Source organism: Loxodonta africana, chromosome 18 (genome assembly GCF_030014295.1).
Source record: "Loxodonta africana isolate mLoxAfr1 chromosome 18, mLoxAfr1.hap2, whole genome shotgun sequence".
NCBI lineage: Eukaryota > Metazoa > Chordata > Mammalia > Proboscidea > Elephantidae > Loxodonta > Loxodonta africana.
In genome coordinates, this window is record NC_087359.1 from 32,602,529 (window position 1) to 32,614,559 (window position 12,031).

At 56.3% G+C, this 12,031-nt stretch overlaps 2 protein-coding genes across 11 annotated transcripts in view; one reads left to right on the forward strand and one right to left on the reverse strand.

The window, feature by feature from the left end:
• Nucleotides 1–7,452, forward strand: part of HDAC5 (histone deacetylase 5) — a 37,561-nt gene extending 30,109 nt beyond the window's left edge. For 6 of the 8 annotated variants that reach the window (XM_064270265.1, XM_064270266.1, XM_064270267.1 and 3 more), the window contains 12 exons: nt 210–330; nt 770–819; nt 987–1,094; nt 1,488–1,543; nt 1,699–1,786; nt 2,765–2,884; nt 3,122–3,219; nt 3,378–3,496; nt 3,970–4,103; nt 4,383–4,467; nt 4,599–4,764; nt 4,847–7,452. In XM_064270265.1, the coding sequence (XP_064126335.1) occupies nt 210–330; nt 770–819; nt 987–1,094; nt 1,488–1,543; nt 1,699–1,786; nt 2,765–2,884; nt 3,122–3,219; nt 3,378–3,496; nt 3,970–4,103; nt 4,383–4,467; nt 4,599–4,764; nt 4,847–4,886 (1,185 nt within the window). In that variant the 3' untranslated portion in view covers nt 4,887–7,452. Of the gene's footprint in view, nt 1–209; nt 331–769; nt 820–986; nt 1,095–1,487; nt 1,544–1,698; nt 1,787–2,764; nt 2,885–3,121; nt 3,220–3,377; nt 3,497–3,969; nt 4,104–4,382; nt 4,468–4,598; nt 4,765–4,846 lie in introns of those variants that run through there. The other 2 variants (XM_064270272.1, XM_064270273.1) reach the window with 2 other exon arrangements.
• G6PC3 (glucose-6-phosphatase catalytic subunit 3) lies at nt 2,798–11,788 on the reverse strand. Of its 3 annotated transcripts, none has more exons than XM_010594508.3 (6): nt 10,748–11,063; nt 8,801–8,907; nt 8,300–8,390; nt 8,005–8,123; nt 7,673–7,814; nt 2,798–5,972 (listed from the first exon to the last, which is right to left on the reverse strand). In XM_010594508.3, the coding sequence occupies exons 1-6, from the start codon at nt 10,963–10,965 to the stop codon at nt 5,804–5,806; spliced, it is 846 nt and encodes a 281-aa protein (XP_010592810.1). In that variant the 5' UTR covers nt 10,966–11,063; the 3' UTR covers nt 2,798–5,803. The 3 variants fall into 3 exon arrangements, with proteins under 3 accessions (XP_010592810.1, XP_064126362.1, XP_003414331.1); XM_064270292.1 differs by lacking the exons at nt 2,798–5,972; nt 10,748–11,063 and adding exons at nt 7,088–7,451; nt 11,177–11,788; XM_003414283.4 differs by lacking the exon at nt 2,798–5,972 and adding an exon at nt 7,088–7,451.
• Nucleotides 11,789–12,031: the final 243 nt, after the last annotated feature.

Consider the following 12,031-nt stretch of genomic DNA (forward strand, 5'->3'; position numbering starts at 1 on the left):
CAGCTACCCCCCTGCAGTCTGTTTTCCCCCATAGTCCCCAGCTGAGTGAGCAGGGGACCAGGGTACACTTTGTCAAAGATCTTTGGATCTCCTGAAGCCAGAAAGTGGCTCTGTGTGCCCCAGGCTGTGGGGCAGAGAGTCTGAGCACTGGGAAAGTGGGGCCTGCAGTGATCCCTCTCACCAGCCCTTCTTCCTGCCTCCTCTGGTAGCGGGTCCGGGGCCGCAAGGCCACACTGGATGAGATCCAGACGGTGCACTCCGAGTACCACACCCTGCTCTATGGGACCAGCCCTCTCAACCGGCAGAAGCTGGACAGCAAGAAGCTGCTCGGTAAGCAGCTTGGGGCCTAGGCCAGAGGAGGGCCACTGCCTGCACATAGGGGGAGGAGGCTGTCAGGAAGACCACATGGCCAGGGTAGGCAGGTGGTTCCTGATGATGGGCACAGGTCGTCCCCTTGGCTGAGTGGCATGGTTGCCATGCTGCCCACCTCCACGGGTCACACTCACAGAATATGACAAGAACGGAGCATGCTGGTGATGCACAGGTGGCAAGGTCAGGCGTGATGATGGGGGAGTGGTTTGCCCCTCTCTCCATACCATCTGCCCCCAGAGGGAGGATGTTCCCCCAGAACAGGGGTACAGATAGCTAACTGGCCTGGCCTGAGCCTTCTTTTTTTGGCGGCTGAGTTCACTGTCCTCTGCAGACCCCAACCTGTAGCCCTGGCAGTTGAGGCAACTTCCAGAATAACTGTCCCTCCTCTTCCTGGCAGGCCCCATCAGCCAGAAGATGTATGCCATGCTGCCGTGTGGGGGCATTGGGGTGAGTAGGGTGCCCACAAGTGGGAGTGGGCCGGCAAGTGGCTCTCCCTGCTTTGGCCCCTCCTTCCCACCCACCTGGCTGCCGGGGATGTCCTGGTGCCTGCCCCCACCCTTTTTTCCCCTCCCCCTGCAGGGGGCATGCTGAAGCCTGCTCTCCTGTCCCTGCAGGTGGACAGTGACACTGTGTGGAACGAGATGCACTCCTCCAGTGCCGTGCGCATGGCGGTGGGCTGCCTGGTGGAGCTGGCCTTCAAGGTGGCTGCAGGAGAGCTCAAGGTGAGTGTGTCCCTGTGGCCTGGGTGCTCCTTGCCTGGTCCTGTGTCCTCAGGAGTGGAGGATGGGGCAGTCTTGGCCTCACCTCCCTTGCAGTCTCAACTCTTAGGTGCCTGGGTCGGGAGAGGTGCCACTCTAGGGCCAGCTGGGGGGTGGTGGTGAGGAGTAAGGGGGACTGGATGGAAGAGTCACCAGCATCTGGAGCTCTCTCTCAGGTGTCTTGAGGGTAGAGATGGTGCCTGCTTGCCCAGCAGGCCCACGGTTGCCATTCAAAGCTATGTGTTGAGTATATGCTTTTCTGACCTGTGTTCTCTTCCCTGCCTGGCTTATGCTTCTGTGTCCACCCATCTGTGGCCATCTTGCCTTATTATCTGTTCCTGCCCATCACCTCTTCAGAATGGATTTGCCATCATACGGCCCCCAGGACACCACGCTGAGGAGTCCACAGCCATGTGAGTGCCCCCCCACCCCGATCCCTGCACTAGACTCTCTGCCCTCAGCCTTGTACCTTCTCAGCCGGGTGGATGCCCACAGCCTCTCCTCACGAAGCCAACAAGGTCACACTGAAGCTGACCGCCCCACCCTCTTCTCCCCCCACCCCCCTCAGGGGATTCTGCTTCTTCAATTCTGTAGCCATCACAGCAAAACTCCTGCAGCAGAAGTTGAACGTTGGCAAGGTCCTCATCGTGGACTGGGTAGGCAGTGGGCTCTGAGGGCTGGGCAGGGCCAGGCAGAGCTGGGACCAGAGTCAGCCTTTCGGAAGCCCTCTCCCCAATCCTGCCTCCAGGGAGCCCACTCTTCCTTGGGGTTGGACACTGGGGGGCCTGCCTTGGTCACCCATCATGTTGACTCACCTTATGTGCCTCCTGCTGGAGCATCCATCAGCCTGTCCTCACGTTCCAATAAGGCTCCCTCCTCCCTATGAGAGACTCAGAAGGGGTTTGTGCCCCCTGCTCCATCTTGGTCCCCGCCTTGCAGCCTCAGGCAGCTGAGGGGATTTCATATCCTGAATGGTAGAGAGCACTAATGGGGGCTGAGCATGTGCCAGGCCTTGACACACAGTGATGCTCCCGGCCACCTCTCATGGTAGGAATCATTATGTCCATTTTCCATAAAGGAAGACACCGAGCTATGTAAGGTCACTTAGCTTGGGATGTTGGCACTGGGTTTCAGACCACGCCTTTGTCCCCAACACTTCTGCTCTTGCTGCTTCAGGGCTTCTCAAACCTTACCTCTAATGGGGGAGGGAAAAGCACCCCTACTCCTTGTGAGCTAGGGAGGTACCAAGAGTTATCCTCAGCAGGGATGACGTCCCTATGAAGTTCAACTTTGGCCTAAAAATTTAGGCACCATGCCTTTTCCAGAATTTGCCTGTTTGTTTAAAATTCCTTACTAGTTAATTTGCCTTTAGGAGAATGGATTCTGCAGGGAGCTATGCTGCATTTATCCCGCAGCTTTCTGTGTCCCCGTGTGGTGCCACGTCACGCACACACAGACCCTGGTTAGAGAAGCGTTGGGCCATACTGTTGTGAACAGAACTCACATGCCCTGTAGCTAGTAGTGGGCTGCACCCCCAGAGCTCACTGTAGGGTGGGATTGGGGGGCAAGTGGGATTTGAACCTTTGGGTCAGAGCAGGGGCCATTTTCCTGATGCCACCCCCTCCCCCGACTAGGACATCCACCACGGCAACGGCACCCAGCAGGCGTTCTACAACGACCCCTCTGTGCTCTACATTTCCCTCCATCGCTATGACAACGGGAACTTCTTTCCAGGCAGTGGGGCGCCTGAAGAGGTACAGCTCCTGGGCCCAAAGGTGGGGCCCCTCGGGGAAGCAGCGGAGTAGGACCAGCAGGGAGCCACGGAGGTCCGTGGTGATGCTGGTGCCTGGGGAGTCTGGACTCCTAGTGGGAGGACCACTGGCCCGATGGCCCCTCTGGGCAGAGCCGAGGTCAGTGAGGACAAGAGGTGGGGGGGGGCGATGTCTGGGATCTCCAGACAGAGATAATTCCCTCCCCCATCCTGGTGCCAGGTTGGCGGAGGCCCGGGCGTGGGGTACAATGTGAACGTGGCATGGACAGGAGGTGTGGACCCCCCCATCGGAGATGTGGAGTACCTGACAGCCTTCAGGTGGGGGCCGAGGAGGGCGTGGGAGGGGTGGGGAGCCCCTGCCCCAACCCTGCCGTGGGAGGGCAGAAGCACTCGGTTTTGCATGGGTGGAGGGGGTTGTCTGGAAGGAGAGCAGTGGGGTGAGCCCCAGCAGGTCAGCTCAGGCCATCCCTTTGCAGGACAGTGGTGATGCCCATTGCCCACGAGTTCTCCCCTGACATGGTCCTGGTCTCCGCCGGCTTTGATGCTGTCGAGGGACATCTGTCTCCGCTGGGTGGCTACTCTGTCACCGCCAGATGTGAGCCTACTGGGGGACTGAGAGAGGGTGTGGAATAGTGAGGATGGGGACAAGAGCGGGGATTGCAGAGCTTGGGGGTAAGAGAGCTAGAAGCAGGTCTAGGATGTGGATTCATCCCAGCACCTCCTCCCCGAAGCTCCCCCGCCAACTTTGGTCCTGGGGGCAAGTGGGGGGATAGCAGAGGGTGTATCTCCTGCTGGAGCCATAGGGATGGAGTTAGTTGATCCCTGATAATGTTAGTGGTCTCCTTTAAGTCAGCACGTAATTGGATTTGTTTTAGCCGATCTGTTACCTTTTATCTTTAGTGAAGCATCTAGTCCATTACGTTGAATTTCATTATGGATATATCTGGGTTTAAAGCTACCATCTTGTTCTGTGCTATTGTCCCACCTCTCCTGTTTCTTTTTGTCTCTTGCCTTGTTTGAATTATTTTTTACCATTCCATCATCTTCCTCCTCCACCCATCCCCAAAGGTTTTGGCCATTTGACCAGGCAGCTGATGACGCTGGCAGGGGGCCGGGTGGTGCTGGCCCTGGAGGGAGGCCACGACTTGACCGCCATCTGTGATGCCTCTGAGGCCTGTGTCTCGGCTTTGCTCAGCGTGGAGGTGAGGGGTGCAGGGAGGGGTGGGGGAGAAGGAACAGTGGGCCAAGGGGGCTGGGGGAGGTGCAGCAAGGCATGGCCCTGTACCTGGGTCAAGTAGTAGGGAAGGTTTTCCTGAGTCTTAAGGACAACTAGTAGCCAGGGCTGTCTGAGTTGGGGCACCCCCAGAAAGGCTGTGCCTTGCCCTGCCATGAGAGGTGTCTGGGGCTGGCTGGAGGCACTTAGAGGGGCAAATGCATCCCTCCACTTCTTACCCTAAGCCTTCTCTTCTTTCTCCCGCCAGTTGCAGCCCTTGGATGAGGCAGTCTTGCAGCAAAAGCCCAACGTCAACGCAGTGACCACACTAGAGAAAGTCATTGAGATCCAGAGTGCGTGGGGATGGCGCAGGGGCCCAACCCTCAGCTTGCAAAGGGCGTGGCACTTGTGGGAGCCCCTGGGCAGGAGATGCAGGTATTGGGGTGGTCTGCCCTCCTTGACCCCCTGCCCTCCCCTCTTACAGGCAAACACTGGAGCTGTGTGCAGAGGTTTGCGGTGGGTTTGGGCTGTTCCCTGCGGGAGGCCCAGGCTGGTGAGTCGGAGGAAGCTGAGACTGTGAGCGCCATGGCCTTGCTGTCGGTGGGAGCTGAGCAGGCCCAGGCTGCTGCCGCCCGGGAGCACAGCCCCAGGTGAGGTCCCTCACCAGCTGTCTGTCCTGGCGTCCTGCCAGTGCCCCCCACTCAGTGCCCTTCCCTGTGTTTGTCCCCACAGGCCAGCAGAGGAGCCCATGGAGCAGGAGCCTGCCCCGTGACACCCTGGCCCCACCCTTCTGGGCTTCATCATTGTGATTTTGTTTATTTTTTCTATTAAAAACAAAAAGTCACACATTCAACAACGTGTGCCGTGTGGGTCTCTCAGCCTTGCCCCTCCTGCTCCTCTAAGCTGCCTCAGGCCTATCCCCCCCACCCCCCTCCCCAACTGGTCCCCATCTCAGTTCTGGAAGTTTGTTCCTTCCAGGGAGGGTATACTTTCCAGCCCCTCCCCACATTGTAGCCTACACCTACTTTCCCGCAATCTGTCCTTTTCCCCCTTGGAGCTTGGGGCAGCTCAAGGTGGCATGGAGGCCAGGACAGTGCCCTCAGGTTCTGGGGTCTCCCTGAGGGAGGAGGGAGCAGTAAGTTCGGTGCCGTGGCTCCAGCTGATCTGGGGGGAAATGCCTTAATTCTACCCTCAGGGGAGGGTCTAGAGGGTCCCTATAGTACTAAGGTGTAGGCTGGAGGGGAAGTGGGCCCCACCTTTACCGCTATTGCCTTCCCCTTTCCTCTCCTGGCCTCAGCGCCCAGGGGAGTGCTCATGCCACAGATGTAGGCCTGAGGTCTGCAGGCAGGGCTTTTCCCCTTTCCAGGGGTGGAGTGGAGAAAGTGTATGGGGAGGGATGGGATGGACCCTGGGTTCTGAGGGCCCAGGAGGAGCCGCAGAACCAGGCCTGCTGCCCACCTGACTATTAGCCTCCCTGCCCCTCTGCTGGTACAGCCTGGGGAGGGGAAGAAGGTGGTCCCTGCAGGGGGTGCTCCAGGCTGATGAGAGCCCCCCTGCTGATCAGGACCAGATTTCCCCCAACCATCCGGTGTGCTTCCGCAGAAGGGTCAGCAGTCCTTTGTTTTGAAGCCTGGGGATGGTGAGAGTGAGGTTCTAGAAGAGGCAAGGACAGTGCCAGAACCCAAGAACTCAGGAGTCTGCCCTCAGCTGGAGCTTCCCTCCTTCTGGGCTCCCTTTGCTGGCCTTGACCAAGGAAGCTACGAGCAGGAGAGGGCTGGGCGCTGCCCCTTCTTTCCTAGGAGCCCTGTCTGTGTCCAGGGGCTGGGGGCCCACAAGGCTTCCAGGGAATGCCATCCAGCTGTTAGGAAACCAAAGATGAGAAGTGGCTCCTAGGAGGCTGAGTCTTCCTCCTCCTCCCCAACACCACATACACTTTCTTTCCCCCAATCCCCAGGGCTCCACCAGTCTGTTTACATATTTATTATCCTAATACGGGCTTGAATAGGGTTGAGGGAGCCAGAGGGAGGGGCAGGAGTCCCTTTATGTTGGTTTGTTGTGCGCTGTGTCTTGTGTCTTGTGTGTTACAGATCCTACTGGGGATGGGGCTGGGGCTGGCCCAGTGTACCAGGCTTGCCCATGCGGAGCCCCAGGCGCCAGGCCCCTCACCTCCCTTTCCTGTGGCCAGTCTGGTTCTCATGTAAACCCCCTTGCTTTGTTTCCCTGGATATGGATTTCAGTTAAGTATTTTGTAACCTACTACACTGTATGTCCTTGTGTAAATAAACTTGTTTCTGGCAGTGCCTTCTGGGGCCAGTGTCTCTGTTCTCTGGGCTCCCAAATGGAGTAGAGGTTCTCATTCTCCCGGGCCAAAAAATCTACTCTGCTTTTTCCCAGCCCCTGGACTAGAAGCCAATTTAGGCAACAGGTAGGATGGGGTAGGGGTGGGGTTCCTGTCCTGTAGCTGAAAGACATGGTCTCACTGCCTGTGGCCACAACATCTCACGGGACCTCCCGTGTGGCCTAGGCCTGACAGATCACAACTGAACCCAGAGCCCTTCTCTGTCGCTGTGACTCTGCCTCTGTAGAATGAGGATTGCAGAGGGGGCAGCCTGGCCAGGGTCCACCTGCATTCATGCTGGCAAGTTCAGTGGAGAGACAAGAAAGGAATCCAGAAATGTTCAAGGGCTTTATTGGGGCCTCCTTGAGACACCCCTCACAGTGCTGCAGGAACCGCTGGTCTTGCCATTGCTCCTGCTCTTTAGGGGCTTGGGAGGGAAGGCAGGAGAAGACCAGCCTCTCTGGGAGAGAAAAGGCTCTCTTTTGGGGCTAAGACCAGGTGGTGGGAGAAGTTGGGGAAATTCAAAGTAAGCCTGTTGGGATCTGGACACTCAGAAGGGATGGGGCTGCCTGGAAGGCAGAGGTAGAGGAGTGTTGGCTTTGGGAGGGAAGGTAGTGGAAGGAAGTACTTGGACGTCAGGAAGAATGGATGGGTGGGGCTTCCTGGGCACTGAACAAGTGTACCACCCAGGGCACGAGGGCCAGGACCAGGCATGGCCAGAGGGTGAATTTGAGGAAATTGAAGATGTAGAAGAGGCTGACCTGAGGGGCATGGCCCAGCCAGTCCAGGGGACCTAGCAGCACCATGGCCAGCACAAAACAGGCAATCTTCTGGCCATTTCCCAGGTGTGCCCGCCGTACCTGGGCATAACAGGGAGAGTGCAAGGCAATGCCCAGACCCAGGGCGGCACCTGAATCACGGCTCAGGGAGGCAAAGGGCCGGCTGTCCACATGCAACCACTCAGGTCGCTCACACCACTTGGAAGCTAGGTTGATGGACCTGTGGTGAGGAAGAAACATTCCCCTGGAACCTAGAGGGCCCCGGCTCTTAGCCATCTGCCCTTTGGGGCCCAGCCTCATGTTCTGTGACCCCAGAAGGGTCTATCTTTGTGAATAAGCGGTGTGTCCTTTGTTAGCTACAGTTAACCAGGGACCTACTAGGCTAGATCCAGGTGAGGTAGCACAGGCCCTAGCCTGCCCAGTCTTCAAAGAGGGACTTACCAAGAAAGATCCAGGCCCAGTGTAAAGAGGGTCCAATAGATGAGGCTGGCGCCCAGCATGAGAGCCAGCGCAGTCAAACCGTAGAAGCTTAGCTCCCGCTCCGTGGGCACCCGGGGGGTCATCAGCCAGCCCAGGATGACACCTGGGGAAGGGGGTGACATGAGCTTCAAGGAGTTGGGGACGTGACCAGTGAGTTGCGGCTTGGCAGGAGAACACACTGAGACACGAGGGGGACCTCGGGGTTGGCTCTACAGAAGCCAGGGTAAATGCAAAGATTTTGAACTGGTCCTTCCACCACCAAAGGCACCCTCTCAGCCACTCCAGTTGCTTACCAGCTATTAAGCCAGCCAACACCTGGTGTGGAAAATGTGCTAAGATGAAGACCCGAGACAGGCCGACTGCCAAGAGGAAGGTGCAATAAGCCAGGCTAGGCATAATCCGCACCCAGCGGCTGGAAAGAAGAAAGGCAAATGGCTCAGGGGGTGTCCACACAGCATGGCTTCCCTCTACACCCAGGCATGGCATGGGTTGACCAAATGTCCCAGGACCCCCAAAACTCCAGCTCTCAGGCTGCCCTACTGCCATTATCCCTGCTCCCATTGGTGAGCAATGCCAGACAGAGTATACCTGCGGGTCCGAGTGGCCAACTGGGAGGAGACGGTCGTCATTACAGGCCAGAGGGCTGCTCCTGTGATCATGCAGTGTCCAGAAGGGCTACCTGATGGAGAATCCAGAAGCTTGTGATAAGAGGATGGGGGTGGAACCCAGGTGTCCCTGGTGATATCTTAACACATCTTCCTTCCCCTAGCCAAGATGAGAGCTTCCTTCCAGTACTAGTCCATAGCTCCTTCTGCTCTGAGGGCTTTTTTACTCCCCATCTGCCTCCTTCCCCCATGAGGCCTCTCTCAGGCTTCTGCCTTGGCCTGTGTACAAGGTGGGCAACTGGCACACTGGCATGGGGGCCCTCCTCCTACAACTTGACTCAGTCTTCCTGGGGTTTCTTTGTTTTCAGGGCCAGTGACTGTGAGGCTGGGCATCTGGTGGGGCCACCCAGGCTAAAAAGTACTCTGAAATGCTTACCCAAACCCTAACCATATTGGGAAAGAGAGGAGGGTTGAAGCTTCCCACCTGGACCAGTTTCACATGAAGAGGGGAACTGGTGAACCTGGGCTGGGGCCTGGCTGTAGTACCCAGATTCATGGACCCACCAGAAGGGTCTGTCTCCAAAGAGGAACCTGCAAGAGAATAGATGCAGGACAACATTAAGCACAACACAGGTGGGAGGAGAGAGGGGAGAGTAGCAGAAGGACACCTGAGAGTCCACGGGAGAGGGGAAGAGTCAGAATGGGAACTCTGATTCTCTGCCATTACCCCGCCATGGTTTCCTACCTTGGAACAGGAGAAAGCATGCTATTTTCTAAAAGCAATAGGACACAACAGATTGTGGAGTGTGTGTGTGTTGCAAGGCCAGATCTCCTCATCCACAGAGAGCCCAGGACCTGACACTTCTCTTCCCACTCCCCACCCTAGACTCTCACTAACCCTCCTGCTTCCGTTTTTCTTGGTGCCATATCCCCTCTCTCCATTTCCCAAATTTCATCTTGAATTACCCACACCTGCATTACTTAGGTGAGTGTCTCATGTTTGAAAACGGGAGTGGTGAATGGACAAGGTGGCTGAGAAAGTGTAAGGACAAAAAATTGAAAGTTCCCTGGCTTAGTGGGGGTGGCTTCTTGGCTAGGCCCTGGACAACCACACACTGAAGGCTGCTGTGGCCAGGAGAAAAGATGAGAGCGCAGAAAAGATGCCAGCAGGAAGCTGTGTGCCAGGGAGGGTGGTGCAAGAGGGACCTAACTCCTCAGCAAAAACAACCTAATTTCACATACTAGATGTTCAATACCTACTTAGCCCCTACTTTGTCATGTGGGGGGCATTAGCGCTCCACCAAGGGCTGGAGGTGGGAGGCCTGACGGTTGAGGGAATAGGACAAGAGAGGGAGGCTTATACAGACTCCGAGGAAAGAGAAAGCATAAAGCAAAGGGCAATTAAGCAAGAAGGAAACGATTTGACAATTGCTTTTCCGTTTACAGCAGGAATGCATCGCTACAGAAGAGTGGAAGGGAAAGTAACTATTTTGTTTTTTCAGCAAGTCGTTCTTTTTTTTTTCATTCCAGTCCATTCAAGTGTCTCCTATGGACCTCCTTCCCTCCTGCAGAGGGAACAGAGGCTGAGGTGAGGCAAGGTGCTGGCTGCATGCCCAGGGAGAGGCATCACTCTGTTGTGCACCCAAAAGAGAAGAGGTGGCTCAAAAAGATAAGCCCCAAGGGCTGCAGGGCCTCCACCCACTTGCCTGGGATTCTTGGCTTCTAAGTCTCAGTGTGAATAGCCTACTAGTGAATGAAGAGAAAAAGGAAAAAGAGACAGCGTGCCCTGGAAGGCAATGCTTTTCAAACTTTACTGTGCACTGGAATCGCCTGGGTACTTTGTTAATATGCAGATTCTGATAGCGCAGGTCTGGGCTGGGGCCTGATACTCTGCATTTCTAGTAAGCTTTCCAGTGCTGCCTATGTTCTGATTTGCAAGGCTTGTAGCCTTTTCTGGCCTTAGCAGCTCGTGGGATGCCTGGCACAAAGTGTGCTTCTTAAAATTGCGTCAAAGGAATAAATAAGTAGATGAATGAAAAAGCGAGTTTAAACCAGGGCTTTCACCTATTTAAAAATCGCCATAGATGCTGGTTAAAATACAGATCCCTAGCCTCTCCCCCGGAGTTTCTAAATCACTAGGTCTGAGGTGAGGATGGGGTATTTGCATTTTTAACACATTCCTTAAGCGATTTCTCTGATCAGGGATACTGGTCCAAGGGGCGGGCTGGGTGGACACTGAGGTCTGAGTTGAAGATGCTCAAAGAGGAAAAGTCGAGGCCACGGGGTAAGGGTGGGAGGTGTAAAGGCCATGGGTTCACTCTTGGGGGAGGTGCAGGCTTCTGAGGCACCCGCTAGAGAGGTCAGGGCTTGCATAGGAGTCAGGGTCCCCAGGGATGGGGGACCAGGCTGCCAGAGGGCTTCGCTGTCTCACCACTTGAAGACCAGGTTGAGCCATTCAGTGATGAGGCTGATCCAGAGCACCGCGATGCCCACGCGGCGAGAGGTGTAGTAGGCCGCGGGAAAGTAGAACAGGAAGAGGCACTTGGGATCGCCCAGAAAGGTGACCCAGAGCCACAAGTTCTCCAGCCCAGGCATCTGATTCTGCAGCGCCTCGGCCACCGCGATGCCCGCACCCTGCGCCGACTCCATGGCGGCCGGGGCAGGTCGAGCTGGGGCTTGCTCTACCGCGGAAGGCGAGAAGGCCGGGAGACTGTAAAGGGGGTACCGGATGGCCTCCACACCAACCCTCCCGGACCCCAGGCCCCGCCCTCCCCACCGGCCGCCCTCCCCACCGGCGGCCGGCACCCAGGGCCCACCCACTGCCCCGCCCCGAGCAGTTTCAGGCTCGCGCGAGCCGGACCTCTCGCCGGTTTGGTTTCCTTCTGCGCTCTTCCTTGGGCCGTCTCTCTACTGGGCAGCGCAGGGGACAAACCTTTGCGAAGCGTTTCCGCAGGGCCCCACGTGGCTGCCGTTGTGTGCACGTGGACAGGGGGCGTAGAGGCGGCCCCGGCTGCTGTTCTGGGTGATGGGACAGTGTTGGGGATGAGCAATTAAGGGCAAAGGGCAATTGAGAAGAAGATGATTTGACAACTTATTTTCTGTTTACAGTAGGGATGAAACGCTAGCGGAGAAGAGTGGAAAGGAAGGTAACTCCTATTTGTTCTGCTACCCTCCAAAAATAATCCTGCGATCTCTTGGAGAGAGACTTACGGATACTACCTCCTCCAGAAAGCCAGGCATTCCCGGTCAGCGCTGAAGCGGGACCCTAAATTTGCGTACATGCGTACACAGCAAATCCGTCCACGCCTTTCTCGCTGAGCCCAAGACTCCCGCCCTAATCTATCCGCTATTGACTCGCAAATTCTTATTTACAACCGACAAAGTCACACTTCGTCCCACTTCTAACCTTGCCTCCTGCCATCCACAACCCCGCTGGGCAGATAAACCAGGAGATAGTAACAGTGTAAGAGAGGAGGGGGACACACCCATGACAGAGTTTGTATGGCTTCTCTGGAGGAACACACGGAAAACAGAAATCTCAGCTATTCTGGGTGAGGTCCTGCCTGGGGCGGGCGGGGGGAGGGGGAAGGAGACTGTTGAAATGTCACCTCAGTACTTTCCTACTTAAATAACTTTGTTCTTGGAGAGTTTTCTGATGGGTAGTTGAAAATGAGAGTGTAAATCTGGGTTCTTGGAAAGAGATTAGTTTCACTAA

Coding starts and splice junctions, on each gene's coding strand:
- G6PC3 (XM_003414283.4), bottom strand. CDS start 10,965: ATGGAGTCGGCGCAGGGTGCGGGCATCGCGGTGGCCGAGGCGCTGCAG. Junction 8,391..8,800: donor TTCATGTGAAACTGGTCCAG/GTGGGAAGCTTC, acceptor ATTCTCCATCAG/GTAGCCCTTCTGGACACTGC. Junction 7,452..7,672: donor CTGGGCCTGGATCTTTCTTG/GTAAGTCCCTCT, acceptor TCCTCACCACAG/GTCCATCAACCTAGCTTCCA.